General features: G+C 42.6%; 1 protein-coding gene across 4 annotated transcripts in view; it reads left to right on the forward strand.

The window, feature by feature from the left end:
- The window catches only part of LOC117259790 (kinase suppressor of Ras 1-like), a 103,758-nt gene that overhangs the window by 12,693 nt on the left and 63,664 nt on the right, over positions 1-27,401 (forward strand). For 3 of the 4 annotated variants that reach the window (XM_033631504.2, XM_078166870.1, XM_033631505.2), the window contains exon 2: positions 19,825-19,965. The exons of the other annotated variant lie outside the window; for it this stretch is intronic. In XM_033631504.2, the coding sequence (XP_033487395.2) occupies positions 19,825-19,965 (141 nt within the window). The remainder of the gene's footprint in view (positions 1-19,824; positions 19,966-27,401) is intronic. 4 annotated transcript variants of the gene reach the window in all.

The raw sequence follows: 27,401 nt of genomic DNA on the forward strand, positions 1-27,401 counted from the left end.
CTGTAAAGTCATATAATAAAATTAAAATTAGATATGTTGCTTCAAAGATAGGCATAAACTCTGGCGGGTCTTCCTCACACCCGAATGTAGCAGTTGACTGAGTTAAAAGCTGGGGGACATACTCACATACCTGCAGCCAGGGTTAGTGTGATACTAATGGTTCAGTAAGCTGCCCCATAGCAGCTGTCATGCGCGCAGATGGCACTGCGGACGGGGGGGACATGTCCCCCCCAGATTTATAGTGACCCCGATCCGTCCCCCCTACTGTCCCCCCCACACATAGGTAAAAAAGAGGATTAATGTTCCGTTAGTTAGGCTAACTTACATTGCAGCACAAAGTTGAAATGACAGCGGCAGTAGCCTTGTCAGTGATCAATCCACATTACACCGATTCAAGAAGGGGAAAGGCTGGAGCAGATCCTTGCTGAGTTGGGAAAGCAAGGTGTTCAATTTTCCGCATAATTCTCGGTTAATAACACTGCACAGCTGATCCATTGATAGCCCGGTATTTGTGCTATGACTAATGGTGCGTTCAGTTGCAATCATAAGTCGGAGTTTTGAAGTCGGAAAAGCACTGAAATCTACAAAATCTACAAGCATAAACGTTGGGTTTTTCGTTTCATTTCATTAACTGTCCATTTTTTTTTTTCGAATTCCATGTTCCATGTCCCAGTTTTTAAACTGGGAAGTGCTCAATTCGGAGGTTACGTTGTTCGGAGCTCCGAGTTCCAACTTCCAATGTAAATGTAATGCACCATAAGGCATGGGGGTCCTAAGAGGAGCTGGTAGCTGTGCCTGTGCCTCTAGCGGTAACCATAGTGATCATATACAACTGTCTAATGACTGAGCTGGCGATTTTTCTGCCACATGAAGCCAGAGAAGAAAGAAAAATAATCACAGCGTTTTTTTTTTTCAAGAACCAAAAGATGTAAATATCCTATGCCTGTTGCCTGTTGACTTTCCCAGATGTGGCAAATATTTGTTTTGTAATGTTGAGTAGCTAGTCTGACAATAATAAGAAGGCATTTGGACTTACCTGAAGTAGGCTAAATGTAAAATAACAGCATTCTAGGCTTTAGGTGAATATCTTTAATGTTGTTATTTTTATGTATAATGTTATTTTAGTAAGCAGCAACAGTCATGTATGGCTAGTGTTGATCAGGCCTTTGTTTACCAATGTTTATTCAGTCATAAAACTCATGATTCTAATATTTATTGCAGCTTCAGTATATATATATATATATATATATATATGTATATATATATATACATATATACATGTATTTACACAAAATAACTAATTGAGTTGGAATCTGACAGCTTGGTCCCCCCCAGTTCAAAAATCCTATCTGCGCCCCTGGCAGCTGTAGTCTGGTCGCTGAGATCGTATACGGCAGCGGCCAGAGTAATGGAAAGCATGTTAGTGGTTGTAAACCACCTGACACAATCATCAAGCCATTTACGGTGGTGGGGATGGAGGACGAAGGCCGTCAATGTATCTCCGCGCCTCATCGGTCGAGCGTAGCCACTTCTTATCTCCGTCGGGAAGTGTGATGCTTAGCCGTGCGGGTTATAGGAGAGAGGGTTTGAGCCCTCGGTTGTAGAGATCCGCCATAACTTCCCTGTACTCAGCTCGCTGGCTCAAAACCTCGGGGCTGTAGTCTTCAACAACTCGGACTTGCTGGCCGCGGTAATCCAGCCTTCGTCTGCGGTGGGCTTCACGGATCAGGAGATCCTACAGACGGAGGATGACGGGACGCGGTTGCTGTCCGGGGGGTGGTTTTGCTGTTAGCGAGTGATGGGCTCTGTCGATCTCGAGCGGAGATGGAAGTGTCTCCTTTCCAAAAACCTTGCACAGCAGATCGGAGAAAAAAGCTGTAGGTCGCCCACCTTCAATAGACTCCGGCAAGCCCAGGATGCGAATGTTTTGTCTTCTGCTGCGGCCGTCTAAGTTGACGATTTTAGTGTTAGCTTGGAATTGCTTTCCTGCAGGCTGGAACAGACGTTTTCTAGCTCACTGACATGCTGGCTCAGATCCTCCGAGGCGAGCTCGAGAGACGAAAGGCACTGGCCATATTCGTCAACTGTGGAGCGGACCTGGTCGAATTTGTTTTCCAGCTGGTTGAAGGAAGTTTTAAAGTCAGCAGCTAGCGCCTGTCTGTGCTGGTCAAGTAGCTCAGACATAGCCTCCATGGTTAAGCGAGCGGGTTGGTCGTCTATTTTCCCTGACTTGCCGCGGTCTGAAGTCATTTTGAAGCCAACGTAGGTTAAAGAAAAGGGAATTGTTCAATGTAAATGTAAAATGTACCCAGTTTGCAAAATAAAGGAATGAATGAATGAGAAAAAAGCAAAGTAGGCAGGAGCTCTCGTGCGTCGCGTCTACTCCATGCGGCAGCCGACCGGAAGTCCAATAGGCATTTTTTCTCTGTGGGCATAGGATCATAGCACGCATAGTAGCACCACCGGTCTCACAGCTGCATTTCCTGCAGAGGCTGGTTCACCCTCCACTGACTTTTTTCCCTCTATCTTCATCCGCTCTTCATCAATAAATACAGGCAGCGAACAAATTCACAAATTCAAAATCAGCTGAATAATCATCCATGACATTGGAAATCTTTCTGATAACACTAACATACATTTTCTGGAAACTACTTTGGTTATTATACTTTCTCTATATCTCACTTATGCTTCCATTGTTGTCTGACTGCAACAATTGACATCTTGTGATATTTCATAACAAGGCAATAAGAAACAGACTGTATCAAGTGAAAGGTAAAGAGAGACCTGAGACACTTGTAACAATCTGAACTGCTCTGTGGTGAGGATGAACACTTACAAAGGACATACAGTGATGGTGTTCAATTGCCCTGAAGGCTTCCATTGCAGCCTGTCTGAGGGGACGGGGTGCATGCATATTAGCAGAACACTTTACACTTAACAAATCTCTCCCAAACAAAATATACTGTAGACTACCAGTATGACCTGTGATCCAGGTCCAAAGCCTAAATGAAGTGGCGAACCTATTTGCTCTATACTGAAGACCCTGGTGAACTAAAATGTCTCAAAACAACACTACTAAATCTTAACTTAGCCAGTCATGAATGTATTAACAGAGCGTGATACAAAGCTGCCAAACAGCATTTACCCCAGAGGTCAAAATCAGACATCTGTAATACTGTTAACAGGACACCTCAATCTGCAAACAAAGTCAACAATTACTTATTATGATTAATTTTTATTGAGTCTGGTGCAGTAGAAAAATGTGATGCTTTCACTCAGAAAAAAAAACACCCACAAAAACAAAGTTGCCTGTGAACATAATCAGGCAGCAATGGCATTTTTCACCACACTGTAATTGGGAAAAATATTTAGTATCATATAAACATTATTCTTAGGAGACAGGGTTGGGCAGGATACTAGATAAAACCCACCCTCTTGAGAATGGCAACCAATCAGAAATAAATGACAACCTGTGCATGTGATACTGTGTAAAGACATTTCATGATATTTGTTGTCAGTTAGTCCGTACATTGCTCTGCCAGTGTACAGTCTGCTTTGTTTGGTCCAGTTGAAAGTCTCTCACGTGCTGTACTTAGGTTTAGTGATTATATTTTGCAGCAGTGTTTTCACTGGTAATACAGATCTGTCAAACATGTTTTTTTTAAGACATACTCTGTGTGATTTTGGGCTTGACGCCTGTGAAGCATGGTCACAACAGTGTGTGGTGTAACTGAGGAGTGGCTTCTGCTCCTCACTCTCTCAGGGGCTGGGCACAGAGCCCTTGCTGTGTACGTCTGTGACAAGAGGCTAAATTTAGCTGTGGTTCCCTCCTACGCATTCTGAGCAGGTCCTGTTTGTCAAGAAGATCAAATATGTTGCTGTGCTGGGGCTCACATTACAGATGGAAGAGAGAGGGGGAGGTGTGAACAACTGATGATGCACTGACTGTTGTTCATGGCTTTGACAAGTCTCTATTTCCTTCTCCTGTCCTTTCATTGACCTCTTAAACTACCTGACCCATTATCATTGAGACCCACAGACATCATTTAGAAAATTGCAGAGGCTCTAAGCACAGCATCTATTAGGGCTGCACAATATATCGTTTGAACATTGCCATTGTGATGTGCGCATGTGTGATAGTCACATCGCAGGACATGTGATGTTTTCTCTTTTTTAGAACATGTAAACTTTTGTTTTGCTTCAGAAAAGCAGCTCTGAAGAAAGCTCCTTGCTCCGCTCTGCTCGCTTCTCTCTCTCTGTCTCTCCCTCTCTGAGCACTCAGCAGCCCCTCCCCCCCAGTCACACACTGAAAATGAGCGACATGCAAGAGGGAGAAACGGTAAAGGAGGATTTAGTCCCCAAAAGAAGGTCAACGTCCGAAATATGGAACTATTTCGGCTCGGATAACAAATCAAAAATTTTGCTCGGGTTCAGCCCACTTGACATGCTGCTGTGTTGTGCTATGGCCTATTTAAGTGCTGGAATTTGTTATTTACATGACAACGCCTGAATGCAACACAGGCTCCGCTCCATTAGTGCCATGCTGTGGGTTTGGGCCGGGCTCGGTTATAACTGTCTTGTTCTCGGGTCACGTTCAGTCAGGAAAAGCCGCGCTCCAATTTGTTCACCTGTGTCTGTGTGTGTGTGTCCACACGTGTCTGTGTGTGTGTGTGTGTGTGTGTGTGTGTGTGTGTGCGTCTCAGCGCCGAACTCCTGCGTGAATGATACAGAGAGCAGAGGAGAATTGTAAACGCGCGACCATGTAAAGACAGAAATGACATAAGGCTATTTAGTTTGTTTAATAAAAGGACATGGTATAAACCTGTTCTATAGGAAAGGTAACCTTAAATGACTTCTGTTGTAATCTGGTGCTATATAGGGGGGGTGTTCGGGGGGCGCCCCCCTAATATAATGGTAGGGGAAACACTGGAGTATGACATGTTAGATCATTGACCTTAGCCTGGATTAATAGAAGGGTATTATATGAATACAATGGTATCATGGTGAGTCAACCTAATTCTTTCCAAATAGAGCTATTCAACTCATCTGGTGAAAATTCTTGTATTTTTTAATTTCGCAATATATATTGCAAAAAAGAAATAAAAAAATTGCAATGTCAGTTTTTTCCAATATCGTGCAGCCCTAGCATCTACCCAGAAAATATATCTGAAACTGTGAAGATATGTTTAAACCAAAGTGGGGGACAGTCAGGAGTTCCAGATGTCAGAAGTCAGTTGTGTCATTCGGCACTGATAACAAAAGAGTTCCTCCATGACCACACTTTGACAAAGACGTTAAAGATGTTAGTAAATCTCTAGTCTCGCTCACCAGACCTTTCTCAAGAAAAGAAAGTTCTGGCTGGGACGACTCTCACTTTAAGATTGAGAAAAAAACGCCCCGGCTGCTTGCATTTCTTTCAACCAATCACAATCGTTCTGGGCGGTGCCACAGCAACGGTGCGCTTGCAAAAATATTGCCGGGGTGAAACAGGTTTTGGTGTAACACGCCCACAAAAATATTGCCTACAGGACGCGAACCATGGCAGAAAAATGGCTACACCCCCGCAAGATCAAACACCGCAAAAGTTAGTAAAGGACATGTTGAAGGTTGAAAACTGCTACACAACCGGAGGGGAGGTGGTAGGGCGGGACTTCAGCGGGTGGCTCGTTCCGCCCAATGGGAGGCTGATCTATGCAGTGAACTTCCGCCCACTCAGACTACTAAATCACTAAGCTGCAGAGCCATACAGTGTCTCGTGATATTACATTAAACTGCAGCAAATATTTGAATGTGAAATATGCACATACAGATTTACGAGCAAATGCAAGCAAGCACATGTGCATACACATTCATGGAGCAGCAGAACGGCAGGCAAGTGAAACTTAACCATTCATTGTGTTGGATCTTAAAGTTTGCTTTCACTTGTCTGCTTTCCTCTCATCCGTTGCTCTGACCTGATCAGCTCTGACACACACACACACACACACACACACAAAAGGGAAAGTGGCAGGGATTTGTACAGTGTGCATCCTGTACTCTTAATAAGTCAGTGTTTCACGGCTGACCAAAATAACTAACTCTAACTTTAACCTACCAGAAACTGAGCTAAACTTAAAGCTGCATTAGTTAGGGACACAGTTAAAAATACAACATCTAACATACTTTCACTTTATGTAGTTGACTTGTCAACTTGTGACCTACACATCCAGCAGACACAGACCACCAACTACTGCTCCAGTGTGTTCACCAGCTAGTGACTAACCCCGTCAGGCTGCTGTTTGCTGTAGTGGATTATCTGAGCTCTTTGCTGCTGCTGCTGAAAATGAGGATGATGAGAGCAGAGTCACGGTTTTTAAAACCAAAACAATGTGGCTTAATTTTATTAGATTTTAATTAATTAATTAATTTATTTATTTTTTTAGTTTATGGCATCAAAATAAGCCAAAAAGTGATATTAATGAAAGCACATTTTATTGTTGGGGCAAATATTAAACCAATGTATCCTGAAACATAAATTCAACTCAAAAAGCACAGACAGCATGCTTACAGTGATCTAAGAAAATGTTTGGGCTGTTGTATTATCGTGTTTGGGTCATAGTGAGTTGGCACCGCTGTGCTTCTATCTGTTTGTCTGCTTGTGCCACAGCTGTGTATGCTGATACTGCTCTGTGCACCCACTCACTGTCAGACTGAACTCTTTGTCTCTAGATCCAGAACCACCTGTGTCAGTGTGGTGAAGATGTAGAGGAGCTGACAGGTTAATCTCTGTGAGGTTTCATAGTCTGCAAAGTTTCACTAAACCATTTGAACGGGACAACCTGTTAAAACCAACATTAAAGTGGAACATCTTCAGTCATATTAACACTCACAAGTAAGGCTGTCAATGTAAGAAGGCAGTCTATGCAAAGTGTTGATGATGGTCAGGAAAACCCCATGTGGTTTCCCAACTGCCTGCTCTTGTTTCTTGTTTGCAGCTTTTGTTTTTACTTGTCTGCACAAATTATTGTAACCCCCCCCCCCCCCTTTTCTTGTTAGTATTTTCCCTGTTATGGTGCACAGAAGTCAGTTTAAAAAAAATCATGGCAATAAATAGCCCAGAAAACTTCTGAATAGATAGACATACAAAACAGTTGCTAGTTTTCAGTTGCCTGATATCAGGCAGAACTGTCAGTTTGTTACACTCCAGACTCAGTGGAGTGATTCAAAGGTCTGAACCCAGGCAAAGTTATCAGCTCTTAAATGAGAGCCATTTTTTTGTTTCTCTGCACTTTTTAATATTCTTTACCTTGTTTCTCAAGCTACACTGTGGTTGTATGGCTATGGCAATGCTTCAGGTTCCTTTATGCACTCGTTGGCAATAACATTCTATGATCTCAGGCTTTTAAATATAATTATTATCTAAGAAATAAAATTGTTCAGCAGCTATACTGAAGGACTATAATATACTATATAATATACTATGATGTAAAATATAAAAAATAATGCTGTAGTGGTGTGATGGTCCCTGCTTGCCCAGTCTAAGTGTGTGTGTGTGTGTGTGTGTGTGTATAGGAAATAAAAGCCCCAGCATCCAGTGTGGCTCGCTCTCTCTTCCCTGCCAGTGCCTGCAACCCTTTTTGCTTTTCTTAGCCCTTTTTTCACTTTTTACTTCACAACACCTCACTCATGTGTATAGTAATAGTGAACTGAATATCTTGGGTTTTGGATAGGGATACACTATAATATCGGCGCGTCATCGGTATCAGCTGATATCGGCTTTAAAATCAGAATAAGCCAACATGCTTTTTCTTATTTTGCACAATGAATGAATATTACATACATTAAAAAGCATTCCATTTCATGTCTCCATCTGCTAGTGGGCCATCACGATATGAGAATGCATGTATAATATTATGTTAATTCCATTACGGAAGACACTTGATGATCATTAAAATTAGGTGGGTTAAAAAGTGGGTGTATCAATATCGGTTATCAAATAAGTTGTTACATGTGAGCATATCATCAGCAAAAGAATCCAGTATCGTGCATCATTAGTTTTGGACTGTTGTTTGGCAATTTATAGACATTACTTAAGTCTTAAGGATAAATGATGACAGATTTTTCTGTTTTTTTATTTAATTTATCAACATAGTTACTGATAATGAAAATAACTGATTACAACCTTAATTTGATGCATGTCAGGAAGAGGGTTTTTGGTTCCTCTTTTTTTGATGCGACAGGGCGACAGAGAGATTTTTCGCTCGGCGCTTGAGATGAGAAATCTCATCTGGAGCGGTATTTCGCTGGGTCCTGTCACTTGCAGCTCACCGCTGATTGGCTGCCGTAATCCTGGAATCCCGGGGGGGTTCTTGACTGTCATGACATGTCAGCTTCATTAAAAGTATAGCTGCAAATTAAAAGCAACAATAGATGTAAAAACACACAGACACAATGCATCTGTGATCAGTTCCCTAATTTAATTTTAACAATTTTTTCAATCTTCAATCCAATTTCTCGTTTTATTTTATGGAAGTGATCAATGTAAATGCACTTGTCCTAGAGCCGCCACGATGGTTTTTATAATGCAAATAACTCTGTTTAGATAAAACCTACAAGCTTCTCTTCCTATGACATTTCCTAAAAATGTGTCTTGTATGTTTTCTGAAGCCTTTAAGTTACAAAAATGAAACACATTAGACTTCGGAGCATTTATACCTCCGACCGAAATTATACATTTTGATACATACAGGACATATTGCAAAACTCTGTAAAAGTACACCAAAGCATACATTTTCGTTTCAAAATATTTATTTGAAAACGAAACCATTCATACGGTCAATAAAAAACCATTTTGTTAATAATAAAAAACGAATGTAATCTCAACAGTGACTGCGCGAGCCAGCGGGACTGCGGCACTTGGAGGGGTGCTGTAATCCTGGCGGTCCTATTGTAAAGCACCATGGACAGCGCCAATGCATCTATCGCTTGTGAGCGGAGTTGGAGCTGGAGCTGCCTCTACCATAGGTTACTGGTAGGAAGAAAAATGGCTGCTGACAAAACTGTCACTGTCAACTGCCTCCAAGCTCCGCAACGATCTGCCAGACCATCATATGTAACTTCATTGTTTATGCTGCCCGTGTGCTCAGAAGCACACAATGAATGCATTTTTGAGTAACTTCCGAGACGTTATGATTAAAAAAAAAAATATATATATTACAGACTATAGAATAGGACTGACAACCTCCAACGTCTCATGTCAATTAATTAACACAATTGTCAGCTTTTTATAATGCCTTTTTTTTTTTGCTAAATACATTCTACAATAATAAATTAGATTAACTTTTGGTCTGTAATATTGTTGGCTATATTATGCATTTTAATGAAAAATACTAAAAGAAATAAACACCGAAATAATTAGTGGAAACTTTTTTTTTTGATACTCCTCCTCTCTGACATACTAACAACACACACACACACACACACTGAACATGCGACTGAATGAATGAATGAACATTGGAAGCGGTTCAGCCGCAGTCCCGCTGGCTGGCGCGGTCACTGTTGAGATTACATTCGTTTTTTATTATTAACAAAATGTTTTTTTAGTGACCGTATGAATGGTTTCGTTTTCAAATAAATATTTGGAAACGAAAATGTATGCTTTGGTGTATTTTTACAGAGTTTTGCAATGTGTATAGCTACCTGTATGTATCAAAATGTATAATTTTCAGCCGCTGCCGCGGTCAGAGGTAGAAATGCTCAGACAGATGCATTGTGTCTGTGTGTTTTTTACATCTATTGTTGCTTTTAATTTGCAGCTATACTTTTAATGAAGCTGACATGTCATGACAGTCAAGCAACCCCCCCCCCCCCCCCCCCCCCCCCCCCCCCAAATACACTGATTGCTTCATCAAAGCGAAAAAGTTGATTTCTGCCACATTGACGAGCGATTGCAACTGAGCGATGAAGCGATATCAAAGGGGCGAACCGAGCGACAGCAAAAAAAAAAAAAACAGGTCCAGTGTGAACACACCTTTAGGGGGGGTGCCAGTCAGAGTCGGGTCTGACAAATAATAATACTTTTAACTCAAAACAAACAGTACAAAGTTGTGTAACGAGCTCTCTCCAGTTGTCTGTGCTCCTTGCCCTATATCTAACGCTGATCCCAGCCACCCCAAATATGATGAAGCCAACAGAACCACATTGTCTGCAAAGAGCAAGATTGCAATTCTGAGGTCCCCAAACCGGACCCCTTCTTCCCCCCAGCTGCACCTTGAGATCTTGTCCATGAATATCACAAACAGAATTGGTGATAAGGGACAACCCTGGCAGAGGCCAACACTACCTGAAAATGTGGTTGACGTTTTCTTAAGTATGCACACAGTGTTTTTTGGTCATAAAAGGACATAAGCTTTGGGTAGTGAGTTTTCTCCATAAGATGGCTGATCTCAGCCGTTCTGGTGTCCCCTGTCTTCAGGTGGCAGCTGACTTTTACAGTTTCATTGTGAATAATTGGTTGCTTCTACAAAAGGGACAGGCTAAAAAGGACCCTGCACATTGATCTGTATCATCAATAGTTTAGAAAGATGAAGCTATAAGAACTGACGTAATAGTGTGTGACAGATCAATTTGAGCAATTTTTTAAGAGCACAAATTTGTTTTTTCTCTCTCCTTGTTACCTCCTGGGTTTTGTATATATTCCAAATTTACCTTTTCTAATCAGCACTTGTTTTGAATGATAGAGCTCACCTGAACATTCTGCTGTGATGTGGCTTGAAGAAAAGCTGAATAGTGTTAAGAATAGAATAAGTGCATCATGATTTTTTAAAAAGTGTTGAGAAGCCTGAGAGTTCTTCTCTAATCACACTTCATTAACAAGTTTATTATTTCATATTTGTTGTCTGAAATTAATGCAGGGGAGATAGGGGATAAAAAGCTATGACAGGAATTATTAGGAACAGTGTAAGAAGAGCATTCATCAACCTTCATAAACTTACATGCAGTTTAAAACAGGCTCAGGAGGCTGTGTCACACTTATTTTAACAGTTTGCTTGACAGTTTAACAGCCCACTGGTAAGGACCACCAGTCGGGGATTTCCTGACACTGAACTCATCTCTCACTACTGCTTTACATACATACACTGCTTGACATTTAGGTTTGATATAAGAAGAAGGTCAAGGTTTCTTTGGATAAAGTGTGTCCCACCAACTTGCCCTTGAATTAGTGTCTCATACAGATGTTTCAATTTAGACCTGAGCAGCATTAGGTCCAGTTATAAAGCCACCAAATGAAAAAAAAATCATGGCCAACAATTAAGTGTGCTTAAAAAAAAAAAGAAATATGTTCAATGTGAAAAGTTAGGGGATATGCCTACTATGTCACAAAACTAAAGTGTATTTAATTTCTGCCAAATGAAGCTCTAGCAAAACTTCAGTCAGGAAGACAATGCTTTTTCATGCTTTTTCATGCAGTCTATAACTTTCCTTCCTCACCCTGCCATTCACCCTGCAATTCACTCCTTGCATGCATGCTTACTCTCTGTCTCTAGCTGTCAGTGTTTGGGGCTGTCAGTCAAGTCATCAGCTGTTCTACAGCTGATCCACAATCAACCGATAGCACAGTGACATACCTTCTCCGTCATCCTGTCATCTTACTGCTCCTCATTCTGCCCACAGTCCTTTCATGCTGCAGTCATGCGTACCCTTGCCTCATCAGTCATCAACCACAAAATCATCACCCACCACGACCTCTACCAGTGTCTAGACTCCATAGCGGGATTTATCTCACTGCCACTCAGATGTCACTCAGTCACAAAAAATCTCCTTCTGGGGTCTAAGCAGCACTAAAGACTTTTATTAAATCTTAATACCATGAATCATCTTTTAATCTGTACACTTGACAGTCTTAGCTTGTTTCTGCTCTTTGCTCTTTGCACTCAACTTGCCATTCCATGCTGTAATGTTGAATGATAAAATGCTCTCAACCAGGCCTCTGTATGCTATTTCAAGTATGTATTGGCTAACACCAAAGCTCTTCAGCTTCGTGATTAAAAAGAGGCGCTGACGGGCTCTCTATATATAATTGTAGTGTTACTATTGGTTGGTAGACGTTCGATTACTTTGTAACCTTGGTTCTCTGAGTGAGGAAATTATCTCCCCACCCAGAAGTTATATCATAACTACAGGAATTATCCCCATCTGGGGTAATCAACATGGAAAAATAATAATCTTTAAGACACACTACTTTACGTGGCCGGCATGCACCAGGCTATAAAAGCCCCGCCTTGCACATGCACCCACTGATTAACATTGATTGGAACGGGTCCTTGAGCCTGGGGAGATAATCTCCTCACTCAGAGTAACCGAGCGTTCTCGTATCGAGATTATCTCCCCACCCGGTAGGTATATCATAACTATGGGAACCCTTTAAGACACCATGAGGGGCTCCAGGAGACAGAGCAGATGCAGGTACACAAGCTCTCCCCTGGTATTCGAATGAGATGTCCTCGCCACCAGGTGCATTAACAACAGAAAATACCCAGTAGGTGTGTATATACGAAAAAACACAAATGAACTATAAAAAAATGTACAACATCTTGTGCATTCAATGGACGGTGACACCGGAGACACTGTATGCCACTGTACTGATGCCCAGACGCAACCATAAGCACGACCAACCCTCAGGGGTTGGGTGCAGGAAGACCGCTCAGTTGGCCAGCCTGCTGCCAGGCCACTGAAAATAGTATACAACATCACCTTGGCTGGGTAAGGTGCCACCCCCCCCCCAGCTCAGGGTGATGGAATTATATGGCCTACTATGGGATGGCACTCAGCACACGCTCCTCAAAGGAGCAGTAAAATCTGGCAAGTGTAGATAGACTTGACCATATAGCAGGTGCACAGAACTCAGAGAGGGTGGCACCCTGCCACAAGGCCCATGAGGTACCTACACCTCGTGTTGAGTGTGTTCGCGCACCCACCGGTACTGGCATGCCAGCCCCTCTGAAAGCCTCCTGAATTGTCTCCACGATCCAATGAGACAGCCTAGCCTTTGACACCGGCTGGCCCTGGCACTGGGTCTTAAAGCAGACAAAGAGTTGGTCTGTCTTTCTAAACGCTGCAATGCACCGGACATAGACCTTTCAGAGCTCTAACAGGACAGAGATTTGAGTCTTTTTGAGCCTTCAGGGAGCATATGACAGCCTTGCAGACCCGGGAGAAAATGCTGGAGGGCCAGGTAAATGGCTCTCAGTTCTAGAGCATTGATTTGCTGGCCTTTCCAGCTGATGCCCTTGCTCTCGTGGAGTGTGCCCCACCCCTCCAGGGATGCATCTGTAGAGAGCACCTGGTGACGCAGTACTGGACCAAGCATACTCCCCCTCAAGATGTTGGCTGGTCCTGCCACCACCTGAGGTCCGCACAAAGCTGCACGGTGCACTGCTGCCTGCAGCTGTCTCTGCAGACAGAGCCCCTGGCTGAAGAGATGCCTCTGGACTGGACGCATGTGTAGAAGAACCAATGGCACTGCTCGTACTGAGGCTGCCATAAAATCCAAGAGGCGGAGACACAACCGCCAAGTGGCCGTGGCACCCAGCTGAAAATGAGAGAGGCAGGTCCCGATTGAAACCTGCCTCTCCTGTGATGACATCCCCAACCCAGTTCTGGCATCCAGCCACATGCCTAGAAACTGGGTGGCCTGTGCAGGCTGGAGACTGTACTTTTTCTCGTGAATGTGATCCAACAGCACAGACACATTATGGCGGCAGTACTCCTGTGTCTGTGCACATATTAGCCAGTCATCTAAATAATTCAGTATCCTGAGACCCTGCTGCCGTGGAGGCCCCAAGGCCGCATCCATGCACCTGGTCAAGGTGTGGAGTACCAGAAGGGAGGACACAGAATTCAAAGGTTTTTCCCATGAAGGCAAACCTGAGAAACCTCCTATGCCCCTCCCAGAATGGAATTTGAAAATCGGTGTCCTTGAGGTCGACTGTCGCAAACCAGTCGCCTACTCGGACAGCTTGCTTGACCCTAGACATGGTCAACATTCTGCACTTCAGGGGCATGAGAACTTATTCAGCTAAGACAGGCCTGAGTGTCCCATCCCGCTTCAGAACAAGAAAATAGCGGGAATAAGACCCTGCCCTGGGATCTTCTTCCTATAATTACCTGATAGCTGATGTCGCCATGAGAGTGAAGAGCTCCCTGTGCTGGTGGTGTGCAATAATGGAAAACGCAGCCACGTTCGTCAGAGGAGTATGGGTCTGGAGTGCTGGCCCCTGGCCACTGCCGCGTCCTCCACCCCATTCCGCAGATCTTCCTGCCCCCAAGCAGACTGAGGTTGCTTGGGCTGCTGACACGCTGGTCTGCGCCTGACACCTTCTCTGCACAGCAACGGGCTCCCTGGCCCTGCTTAATCAGACACTCTAAGCTCTGGCTGCAGCATGGACTGTGACAGCCAGAGATGGCACCTGGCCACCCAAAACCTTGCCATAGCCCTGCCAGCTGCTTCACCCTGCTCTCACATGAGCTTTGGAAAAAGTGAGGAGACACGTTGTAGTTTGGCTATTAGATCCGTACTACACTCCTCCTCCAGCTGGCCAACCAGATGGTGCTGGTACAGGGACAGAATGGCACCCATGTTTGCCAGCTACGTCTGGACTGCCATGGCTTCAGGCATTTTTCCCAGCAAGCCATCCATTACCTTGCAGTTTCTACTTGGGCAATTTGCCTTGTCCAGGAGGGACTTTGACGGAGCCACCAAAGCCTGATCCATGAGGGGGCAATGGCCCACAGCCTATCCTCCCCAATTGTCAACTGCAGCCATACGACAACAGAGCCCCGACCAGTGTGCCCCTGCCGATGGTGTTGTAAACCGACTCCTGACCACCTCCTTGAAACTAGAAAGGAGAGGCACAAGGAACTGTGTGGGTTGCCCCCATTTTCAAGCCCCAGAGCCAAAGCAGCCCAGACAATAGTTCCCTGAAGGAGAGATGACTGCTGGTCATTCTCCTTTACAGGCACCTGCTGCCCCTCTGAGGCCAACTCATCATTCTCTAAGGGCCCAGGAGCAGGGAAGTTCCTATGTGACACAGTCCGCTCACCCTCCACTGAAACTGTAATAATGGAGATGGGAGAGCACCCTGATGGGCCCCTGCCCCCCACTGCCAGACCCACCAACCTAGAGCGCTTAGCTGGCTGCAGGCCCTGAGAAGGGGCTGGTGGACATTTGCCAAATAAATGGCAACAGGCTTCCCTTTGCCTAGCAAACATGCAGAAGCAGTTCATGCGTGAAGCTGGATTATCATGAGCAGCACTGCATGCTCAATTCACGAACATAACACACAGTAGTCGAGTTTCTTTTTTTTTTTTTTAAAGCCACAGTGTGTAGGAATTTCTCCCATCTAATATTGAAATCATATATTGCATTCAAACGGATAGCGCACTCTAGCGCCTCACTGTTTCAAACGCATATTGCAACAACGGTACTGGGTACCAAAAAGCTATGATAACAATGATGAAACCATGTCATCTGATACTTCATGGAGTATTCATTCAGGCTCCTACACAGACACACGTGACACGAGTTGATGAACCCCCTCCTCACCATGCTGGCTGTGCTTACAACATAGGACTGTTGGGGCGGGTGTAAATCGAAACAAACCAATCACGTCTTGTCTTTTGACAACTGACAAGTGGCTCAACCTCATACACCTCACCCCTCTCCTCCCATCACTGTGCTGCTGACAGAGGCGCCGCTAACAGCGGGTAGCGGCCAGCAACGCTAACAGCGGGTCATGTTGCCTTTTTGATTCCCCTTTGCGCTTTCTTGGCGACGAGGATTCCATCTCTTGTGATGCTGTATAGGCATGATCCTGCATTATGCTCAAAGAGTGGAACTTTGTTGTGCTGCAGTGGTGCCAGGGTAGTAGTGAAGCGCCTCTTGCTCCTCTCCTTCGGCTTCTCGGTCACGCAGCGCTGGCCTGGCTCTCAACAAAAACGCCGAAGGCGGGGCTGTATATCCCTTGCTGGCGGATGTATTCTCAAGATGGCGAAACGTTATGGAACCCCTCAGGCGACTTACCCGCACAATGTACAAACAAATCCGAAATTCTCCTTTTACGAGATTAAGTCAGATTATTGGTGGAGGGGGGGCAAGGTAAAAAAGTTGTAGCCTGTCTTTTTTACAGCATCTTTTACCGCAATTTGACGCTTTAATCTTCACAGTATTGTTAGTAATGGGCAAAATGTAACACACACCCAATACTGAACTAAAATAAAGCCTATATGCAGTACTAGCGACAACAGTCAGGTGCGCCGTGCTGTCCAAGGTGCTAAGTGTGTCTGGAGCAGAGCAAGTCTCTGTCTCCCCGTGCGCAGTAGTGTGAATATTTATGCTATTAAGTAAACAGAGAAAACATGTTTCTCATTGTTTAATAGCAGCAAAACAATAAGGCTTCATTCATCAAAGACAGAAACTCGATCTCTCTCCTTTTCTCCTTCTTTTTTCTCTTGCTCAGGTGTGTCGATATACAGTGAATGTCTATACTTATGAGAAATGGCTTAACAACTAAACATTTCCTGCAGTTAAACTGGTAAACTGGTTTATAAACAGTGTGCTGTGAGATCTGCCGCTCTGTCACAACCGTGCGTAATAGTCGCGCGTAATGACCACTCCTCGTCGGTTAAGCTGCACGTCTGTCATGTTTTGTCTCACTCACTGAGCCTACAGATATTACCTACGAGCCGCTCCGCCACTGACTGCTCTTGTCCTGTCCTCTCCCTCTTCTTTCTCTCCTGTCCTCTCTGACTATCACTAAACTCTGAGCTTAATCATTAGCTTTTAGCTTAGCAGCACTCGTAATTGAGTAGGCTTTTGAACAATGCACAAGAAATGTTGCAGACAGTTTATATTATCAGCCTGGGCCTGGGGCTTGTTGTAACAGTAAATGAGATGTGTTGTAACTTGTGTAAGTTAAACTGTGTCTGTGTGAGTGTACATCTTACCCCGTGATGCGCGATATGGGCAGCGGTTCCAGCCACACGCTGCTACTGCTGCCAAGCAGCCCCGCCCGTTGGAAAGAGTGTGGGATATACCACTACTAGTAATGGGAGGGGGGACTAAATCTTTAAAGATTTAAATAGCACATTAATGCGTGTGTAGCACCCGACCCATGTAGCTAGGTGGTTAATAACTGAATAACCTGTGTGGCAGTACTGTGAGCGGGGCCCTGGGTACGTTTATTTATGGTGGTCTGTATTAACCTGTTCACACAATAAGATTTCCATCTTACAAACAGCTCAATTATTAATTTGAAATATTTGGCGGTGCCTCCACTTAGTAGGACTAAATGATTTTAATCACTAGTTTTAACCCACTAAGAATTATTTATGCTTTTTAAATCACTACTCCCTTTTTTTACCCAAAACACACCTTAAACGTGCAATATGGAATTTTCTGCCGCTAGGGGTCTCAAACCAAAACAATAACAGAAGACGGAGTTGGATGACGTCACAAAGTAGCGTGGGATCATGGGAGTTGTAGTCATATAACATACAGATCTGACGTTCCTCACTCTGTGAATTTACCGGCATCAGCTCAGCATTATAGAAACCTATCGTTAGATGTTGTGGTTAGCCAGCCTCCGCTCCACACCGCTCCGCAGCGGAGGCCGCTGGCCGGGAGCACTAGTTCCCCCGGCGGGCAGCAGTGCTTGCAATACACTGGTGGAAATGATTAATATTTTGATAACATCAGCCAGATGTTTGCTTACCTGTCTAGTAGAACACACGCGAGGTTGGCGTTGAATTGTAGTCCTAGATTTTCACGAAGCTCTCTCCATCTCGGAAAGGCCACACCAATATTTATCCTTGATTTAGCTCTCTTCTTATCCCAAATTCTTCTGGGATCGCTTGGTTGACCCGTACGTTTCCGTTTTACCGGCTTGTTTACCGGGACAGCTTCGGTGTCAGAAGGTGCAGCAACCGTCAATGCATAATCATGATCCATGATGAGTTAGCTTAGCCTAGCAACAGTAATGTTCATTCTCTGACATCTCATCTGGTCTGCTTCTTCTTCTCCTTCATTTAATGGCTATGGTAACTGGAGTTACGTCGCCATTGATATGTGACCTAATGACACGGTCCGTAACTTTTATTAATATTTCATATTTATCTAGGTTTGAAAAATTGTTGGAAACATTTCTGATAATCAAAGTACACAACTAAATAAAATATATATTATTGGTTTAGTCATTTTTAGACATTTTTATGTGGAAAAACTACATATTATACCTTTAATGAAATGTAAACAACACACACACACAATACCTTAAATGTAAATCACGAATTTAGTCAAGGAAAACCAATATTTAAATCAGTTATAAAATAAACAAATATGAAATTATACAAAACTTAAATGTGTTCCTTTTTCTGTTCTTTTCTCAACAGTTGTGACCTTTTGTTTACCTTATTTTTCAGTTACACCTAAAAGGCTCACACTCACCCACATTCACACTCACTCTGCAACCCAAATAATAAGTGTAATGTCCTTTAAACAAAACAAAAAACCCGTTGCAGGCCTGATTCGTTGCTTGGGAGCGGTGAGACCTAAAACAAGTGGTCGTTTCACTTGCTAGGCAAGCTGTAAAATAAAATGCACGTGCACTGTGTTTCTGTTATTCACAAATCCTGATGTGAACTTGGTAAAGGGGGAAAACCTGGCGCAGTATGACGAGAGGGAGACGAGGAGCGGAGGAGGCCACCGGCGGGCTGCCGACAACAGTCCTGGTACAGAGATGTCCGGGCGAAAGATGATGTCTAGTCTTCTCAAATGACAGAGGAGAGTCCAAGGAGCTTTTCCTGGTCCTCAGTCTAACGAATGTACATGACAGTTTTTCTCAGTCACATATCTCACACTGAAACTCATGTCGAGCTTCCAACTAATAAACATTTACACATATCAGCACACACAGTAACATTAGCGGCTCCTACAGTGAGATATGAGCTAGTTTAGCTACCATGCTAACACTAATCGCGGTTAGCATCAATATTTTACATGCTACATATTGATGAAACAATACACAGATTACACAGAGGTTATTTACCTTCTGCAGTTGCAATATGTCCCTTACACTTCGGTAAACTCTGTATCCACCAACGTAACAGACATACACAAATCTCCAGCAGCGTACTTTTACACAGCGTCATTTGTTTTCATCTGACGTGCCCATGGCTGTAATCTACGGGGTCTCCTCTACATCCCGCCCCTCTACCTATCAGATAGGCTGACGAGTGAATAACAACCAATACAGTTAACAACATGACATGACTGACAACCTGATGCTCTCAGAAACTAGGTTGTGAGCTGAACACGTTTCTCTTCTGTGCATCATAAACAAACTATTTAAACGTCAATGAACTTTATACACCCACAAAGATTTATTTATCTGCCTATAGCACTGTTGTTTTTAATTCACTTATGAACTGTAATTAAGACTCTTTAACCTAACTTATTTTAATGAAATGTCTTTTAAACATTTTTCCACATATGAAATAATTCTATTTTAAACAGTTTTTAAAACATATTTATTAGTCTAAACTTAAATGTTTTAGACTCGGCTACACGCGATTATAATGAGCACTGCTTACATTGTGCTTTCAATAAATACTACTGCATTGTTCAAAAATTATTAATTGTGTCTCAAATTATTGTGGGGGGGGGCAGCTTTACTGGAGGGGGGTCTTGAGCCCCCTGTCCCTCCCGGGATTTCCACCCTTGGCAATAGTGCTGCGAACTGTCAGTGAGACAGAGTGAAGCAGTCTGTGTTGTGTTTGCTGCCCCCACAGGTGAAGCTAACCAAGTACATTTGGACGCAGCTGCAGTGGAAGCAGAGGATACCAGAGAGGGAGAGCCTTCAAGCTCTGCGTAGATACCCAAGACTGGAGGACTGGCTCCTAACAGCTGACCTCACACCAGAATTCATACAGGTGTGTCCCCATATGTGACCTCCATTGTGGTATTTGCCATGATGTAGCAAAAAGAAAATGTGCCTGTTTGCCTGAGTGTATTTTTGCATTTTGTTCTTTAAAAAGAAAACATACATCATTGTCAACCTCCACTTGCATATATTTAGTTTTACATAAAATATTTATATAATATTTTAAATCATTAAGAATAGGAACGTATTTTATTGAAATGTAACTGCAACTCTGCATTAAACCTTATTGAATAAAATTATAGATATCCAATTTATACAAAGTTTCTGGTCTAGTACCTTAGTCTTCTTGTACCTCAGTCCAAAGTAGAAAGGTAAAAAGGAGAGTGGTAGAAGTAACTAACTGTTGATTAATTACACAATAAAAGTACATGTGATTTAATAACACATGTACAATACACAGCACATTTAAAGTCCCAGTGTGTAGGATTTAGAGGGATATTTTGGCAGAAGTGGAATATAATATAAGTATTTTTTCTGCAACATATAACAACCTGAAAATATGAATTGTGTTCTCCTTACCTTAGAATGAACCGTTTGTATCTACATAGGGAGTGGCTCTCCATTTATGGAGATCACCATGTTGCATCACCATGTTTCTACTGTAGCCCAGAACAGACAAACCAAACACTACCTCCAAATAGGGCCATTTGCATATTTGCGTCGGCTACTGTAGTGAGAAGAGTATCTACGGATACAGAGTCCAAATCTGATACTTCTGTTTTCCTAGATACTACAGCCGCACAGTGCAAGCTTTAAGTACATTGAAGAGGACCTATTATGTTTTTAAAGCCTCAGTGTGTAAAAATGGTGAGTAACAGTGACATCAGCAGTCAAATTCTAGATTGCAGCGCTCACTCGTGGTGAGTGAACGCTCACTCACTCACCCCCTACGAGGCAGTGGCATCGTAGGACAAAAAGCCTTGCGCAGACAGCAGAGTTTTTCGAGTTTTTCAGGAGTATCTAGCGACGAGGTGAATATTTATTTAGGAATCTAAACCATGTTATGATATGTTATAGCTTACCAGTGAGATGCAGGTTATCTGTGAGATATATGTTAGGAGTGTTTTATTTCTAATTATTTTGGTAACACGAGCATTAGCACAGTAATGCTAATATAACACGTTTATGTGATAGTCACGGCACAGTGCAGCAAATATAGGTTGGTACGATTATAATATATGCGTCTCCAGAACACTCTGGAGACGCATATATTATAATCGTCCAGAGTGTTCTTCCATTGGACACAGGGAGATGAGGAAGAGGGAGAGGGAGAGGAGGAAGACCAGGGAGAGGAAGGGGGCAGAGGCGGTACAGGAACGGCCAGGCGAAGAGGTGTGTCTCGGCTACCCAGAGGGAAGAGGAGGAGGAGAGGATGGCAGTTTTCGCAGCAGTGTGAGAGGAATCAACAGATTAGGCTGTAGCTAGGCTAACCATTTAGCTGTAGCTCTGGGATAACGTTAGCCAAGGCTAGGATAACGTTAGCACATAAACGTAACATTAGCCGTCACTCAGACTTAGACGAGAGGGAAAAGTAGTTGCAAACATGAAGCCAAAATGATTTTAAAATATCAGATTGAATTACCTGTCTAGCAGAAAGCAGGCAACCTCCACATCCCTTGTGAAATCCTTCTCCTTCAGGAGTTCTTTCCACCTGGAATAAGCAATGCCGATATTCACTCGCGTTTTGTCCCGTCCTCGCTTATCTGATCTTTTTCTTTTATTTGGTGTCGTGGTTTCTCTCTCACGGGGCAAAACATATGTGTGGTCCTCCATTTAAAGTGCGACAGAATCATAAAAGTACAAAGCAGGTTCACACAGAAGCGCGATCTTCACCGACTGATCTTCACCTTAACCGTCTCCAGTTACGGCAAGTTCTAGGTAAACGCGAAAGGCGAAGCGTGTATATCCCTTTAGGCCACTGTATTCAAATATGGCAAAGGAAGAGGGCAGCCTCCAGCAGACTGCGCCCTGCCTGTGTGTATATATAGAGAAATATATAGAGAAATCATTCTAAGCCTATGAGAAAGCTTCCATTTGTATTGTATTGTATTGTATTTGTATTGTTATGAAAGCAATAGTTGATATTTGCTAATAAACAACCACGTAAATTACACATTGTAACTTTAAGGATTTTCCCTATTCTTTAGTGTTTTGTATAGCATTTTTATGCATCTATAAGGGCTGAAAAGTAAAAATGCCCAAATTCCAGGCTAAAGGGAGCTCCCTCAACTGCCTGAAACGCCTCATTTACATTCCTGCCTTTACCGTGACTTGGTTGCATCACTATGTAACACATTATCTATGCAGACAATACCCGCCTGGGGGCCATTGAGCCACGCCCCCAACAATCCTACTCAGAGCAGAGCTGGAGGAGAGGCTGTGGAGAGTTTGAACTGTTGAGGAGCTGTCGAGGAGACGGACCTGGCGCCACGAGGGGGCGAGGGGGGGCACTGCCCCCTCAGTTTGATTTTTTGCCCCCTCAGTTTAAGTTTTGTGTACCATAGTAAATCTGCAAAAACAGTATTTTTGTTGTTTTCTTTAACATAGGGTTATGGTGTTTGAGAGGAGAGTGAAACACCATAACCCCCTGTTATTTGCGGTAATTTCAGAACCATGGACAGCGCCGTTTGTTGCATGTTGTATTAGGTTTGGCCTCACGGCGCACCGTAGTATGTGATTTAAGCTAGCTTGCTTGCTAAATGGTTTGGTCAACCTACTTTGCCATCGCATTAGTGTGTTCTTTGCCCAAAAAGCAGTTCAAGCCAAAGATGGATATAGGAACGTGGTTTTGTAAAAAAAAACAAAAAACAAAACACTACAGAAGAGACTGTAGCCGAGGCCAGTGGCTCCTCGCTTACTCAGAAAGTTCAACAAACAAACGAGAAGGCTGCAACTCTACTGAGGAAAGGTAAGACAGAATGTAGCTGGTTTATTTTTCTATGTTCTATGTCACACACATTTTTTTCTGCTGGATATGTCAGACATGCATCCAGACATAGCAGGGTGATTGATGATGATTGAGTTTTGAAATCGGGGACATCCAGCTTTGGATGACAGATTAGGCTAGTGGAAAATCTGTGTAGATTCATGACATGATAAAAATGTGTATGCAGAAAGCCAGAAATATACACATTATTTTCGGCATATTTGTAAAGCCTCTCAATTAATGTAGGAACACATGCATGAGCATTTCCACTTCATATTTATTCATAAATGGACGAATATGCCCTGAACCAGCTTTCATTCCAATTTGCCGCTTGCTCCACCTGTCTGCCTGTCTGTAAGCTCCATCTGTCATGAGACAAACGTGAAAGAAGACGTGCAGTTTATTGTGTTTCACCGGCGACGAGCTGTCATTACGAACGACAATTACGCACGGCTGCGCGCTCTTTATAATCAGTCAATCAATCAATCAATCAATCAATCATTTCTTTATTTGTCATTGTCATAATAACACAGTTATAATTAACAACAAGATATCATTATGAGCAACTTAATACTGACATAGAAGTAATTTTAGAAAGTGCAAAAAGTGCATATGACATTAATGTCCAGAGAAGCCCAGCAGAAGTACTAAAAAGTGCATTAAATGCATATGACAATAAAGTCCAGCACAGCAAAAACACAAAACCACAAATACCCAGACATTTAAGGGCAGTAACATTACAGCAGCAGAAACAGACACTCACTGTGAACCTATGTTGCATAATAAAGATTTGCCCGCTCGTAATTTTTAACCCCCCTCAGTAACTTCATCCTGGCACCGGGCCTGCGAGGAGACGCTGCTTTTTTCAGTGTGAATGCAAAATACCCTTGTTTGGACTGCCAAAGGAAGAAGAGACAAAGGATAAGTGGCTAGAATTTATTTTTACCAGTATTCCTCAAAAATATAACCCAGACATTTTATTGTTCCCTCCATTTTTTCCGAGAACTGCTTCACTAACTGGCAACAGTTTACAGCTGGATTTTCACAGCGGTTACTCCTGAAAGAAGGGGCAGTTCACTTTGTTAGGCAAATTTGGAGATTCAAGATCACAACCTGTAAGTATGCTTTATGAGTTATAAATTTGTTGTGCCAAAACAAACAAGAAGGCTGATTCTGAGCATTGAAGTGTGGAGTAGATGGAGTAGGAGGAGCTTACGTTAGGCTATACACCCAGTGCTTAGCTATAGGCCTCAGCTAACTAACCAAAGTTATTGTTCTGAATGCTTTTGCTACTGGGCTTATAGTAAGTTATACTGCCAGCTGGGTGGTCTCAGTAAGATGAACTGAAAGATTGAATTGTAAAGAATCTAACACAGCTACGGATGTGTAGCATGTCCATAAAAGCTTCAACATTTATAGATGTTGTGCTCAATCTAAACCGCTAACTACCGCTAGCTCAAGTAGTTAGCCAATAACGCAACAGCAGTCAGACCAGGGGTCAAATCAGGACCTACATTTATGTATCAAAATGTGTGGTCACACTTAGAGTTTGATTGTGAATCACCTTTTAATATATGTTTTATGGTAGATGTACAACATGTTTTTCACGTTGAGCTCTGTTACAAGGACAGAGGGATGTCGTATGCTGTAAAGCCCTGTGAGGCAAATTGTGATTTGTGATATTGGGCTTTATAAATAAAATTGATTGATTGATTGATTGATTTTCATCTGGTGTAATATCAGTTAAAGTTACTTAATTTTACTTTGTCTTTAAGAGTACATCACAGCAGGGCCCTGGTGGCCAGCACCTCTCCACTACAGGATGTAGGATACAGGATGGACCCTCCACAAACCATCTCAGTGGGAACACATTCTGTGGCATCTCAAAAGAGATGCTGTAGTGTAATGTACTGATTTACTGAAGACATATACTGTACCTTTTAGTTGACTTTTAAAAGATACGTGTTGAAGCAATGTACTCTGTGCACTGACAAATCACACACTGGTTTATTATTTCATGTATTCCTATGACACACACACTCACTGAGCATTTAAGCATTGTGGTGGAGAAGTACCTAGGCATCATTTCTAAAAATAGCATGAGGATGGGCTCAGAAACACTGGTGGAAAGTTAGGGGAATTACAGCTTGTCCTGAGAATGACCCTAGTAAGAGGAGGCGGTCTTAGATTGTCTAGGAAAAATATTATGAGTACGAGTAAAGAGGTGGGGTTTAGGATGAAAGGAGAAAAAGTGAAGGCTCAGCAGAAATATGACACCGTTATGGTAGTAGGATGAAAGGAAAAAAAATGTAAACTCAGCAGAAGTGGGATATCGTTACGATCAGAGCCAAGTGGGAAGGATTAAGAAAGAGATGACTCAGCAGAAAATCTTCACAATAAATACGAGTGCGCAAACAAAGAAATTTCAGTCTTGCTCCGGAGCTCGACTCATTGAGTTGTGATGTGTTTGTTGCCTGCGAGCACATTAAACTCAGTTGCATCTGATTCTACGTGTCTCCAGTGATTTTTTTGACCTCTGAGTATTTGAGTTTTTGATATCTAATGGAAGACAAAGAAAGTCCGTTTGAGAAGAGAAGAGCGAGGTCGCGAGCTTTCTGGCACGGCTCGGGACCTTGACTTTTTTGCTTCAACAATGCAAAGGTACGTAATACAGAAAGTATAGGTGGTTTTGTGTTTGAGACACATACAGTACCAGGAAATATTTTACAGTACTGAAATGCTGTTTCCCAAAAGCTTCAGGATATATATTTCTGCCTCTCATTATCACATGCCTTTTGCTTTGTTATGATGTCATCAGATAAAAGATATGAAGTTGTTATGATATGAAGTAGTTATGGCAACACTTGAAATATATACAAGGAAGGTGGATTCAGGATAGCACTTAATTTAAAAACATTAGGAAATCAATATTTAAATGCAATATTTTACAGACTGTAGATGACCTGATGAGGCTCGTCTTTGAGGAGGTGTTTGAGAACCCAAAAGTAGGTAGGCGGCATTTTGCCGCACTCCCCGATTTTGTTTTTATACTGCCAATGCTGAAAAAAGACTGATTGGGCTTTCCTGCAAATTTGCGTAATTCCTATCTAAAAAGGGCTTATATCTCTTGTATGTTATTAACATTTTTTTTGCCATTTTCATTTTTTACATTTGCTAAAAATAAAGTTCTTTTGGGAAAATATTTATTTGTCATTTCTTTATTAGTGGGTTTTTTAGTGTAATGAAACCTTAGCGTTCAGAATTGAGTTTACACAGTTGTATCTTATTACATGTCATAAAAACTCTCTCCTGCAGTTCTATGCCTCAAGGGTCCATAGTCATACCTGTAAATGTTGTGGATGTTCTGCAGGGTGTATGGCTTCAAACAGTCAGGTTCCGGGCCTGGATACATGTCGATATCATACATGTAAGATGAACTGGAACCTGGTTCTTTCCCCAAAAACCTAATAAGTAAAAAAAGTGACAAGGTATAAAGACTCAGGAGGCAACATCACTGCATTACACATGCATTGTGCATATTGTAGATTACAAACATAAGGTGGAGATGATTATAAAATGCAGCTACATCTTAGTAGAATGGTTAAAGTAAACATGACAGCTAAGACATTTAAATGTACTCATAATTTTTTATGTATTTGTTTCTGTATAATACAGAAATCATGGGGTAAAATTTCTGAATTCATGAGTTAAAACCTGTGTGGTTTTAACAGGGAATGTGTTAGTAGCCAAATTTACAATAACTTAGGTATTATTACCCAACACAAGCTACGTTAGTATTATCTTAGATAAGCCTGCTTAGATAAAAAAGGAGCCTTGCCTTACAACTGTCCATATAACTGGTGAGTGTTACTGTTGGTGTTTCCACCAGCAATTATTAATTAATTGTAATTGATTATATTGTTAAAAACAATATATTTCTTCGCAGCAGACGTTTACAACGAAAGTCATTCAACGGATGTTAAAGCTGAAATAGTAGACTGCTACAAAATAAAAACCTACCATTGTGAAACGTCCTGCTTCAGTCTTAATTGCAAAGATGGTTCAGAGTCTATTGGCCTGTGTTTCTTCCCTCAAATTGCTGAGAGAGAACTGCTGCCAGTGTGAAATTAGCCAGAGTGATGCTTTTAGCTTCTCATGTAGCCTCAGAAAGTGAAATCCAGTTGTTTTGGGGTCAGATTTGACACATGTGGGGTACTGTTTCACCCACCCGTCCAACACATGCCCCCACCCACCACCACGCCCACATACACGCACACTTGCACACACCTCTTCCAGCAGCTAGTAGCAAGAGGGAAACGCAAACCTGACAGACACTGTAAAGATGAGCAACTGGGGAGACAAGAAATTGCGCACCCTCCTTGCCCTCGTAAATGGAGAGGCCATTAACCATCAGATGACGGGGACGGTGAAGAATCGCCGCCTGACTATCGCCGCCTGACTAGCCACGGCTTTCCTCCCACGTCACTGTTTACGTCACA

The sequence above is a fragment of the Epinephelus lanceolatus genome, chromosome 4 (genome assembly GCF_041903045.1).
Source record: "Epinephelus lanceolatus isolate andai-2023 chromosome 4, ASM4190304v1, whole genome shotgun sequence".
Taxonomy (NCBI): Eukaryota; Metazoa; Chordata; class Actinopteri; order Perciformes; family Serranidae; genus Epinephelus; species Epinephelus lanceolatus.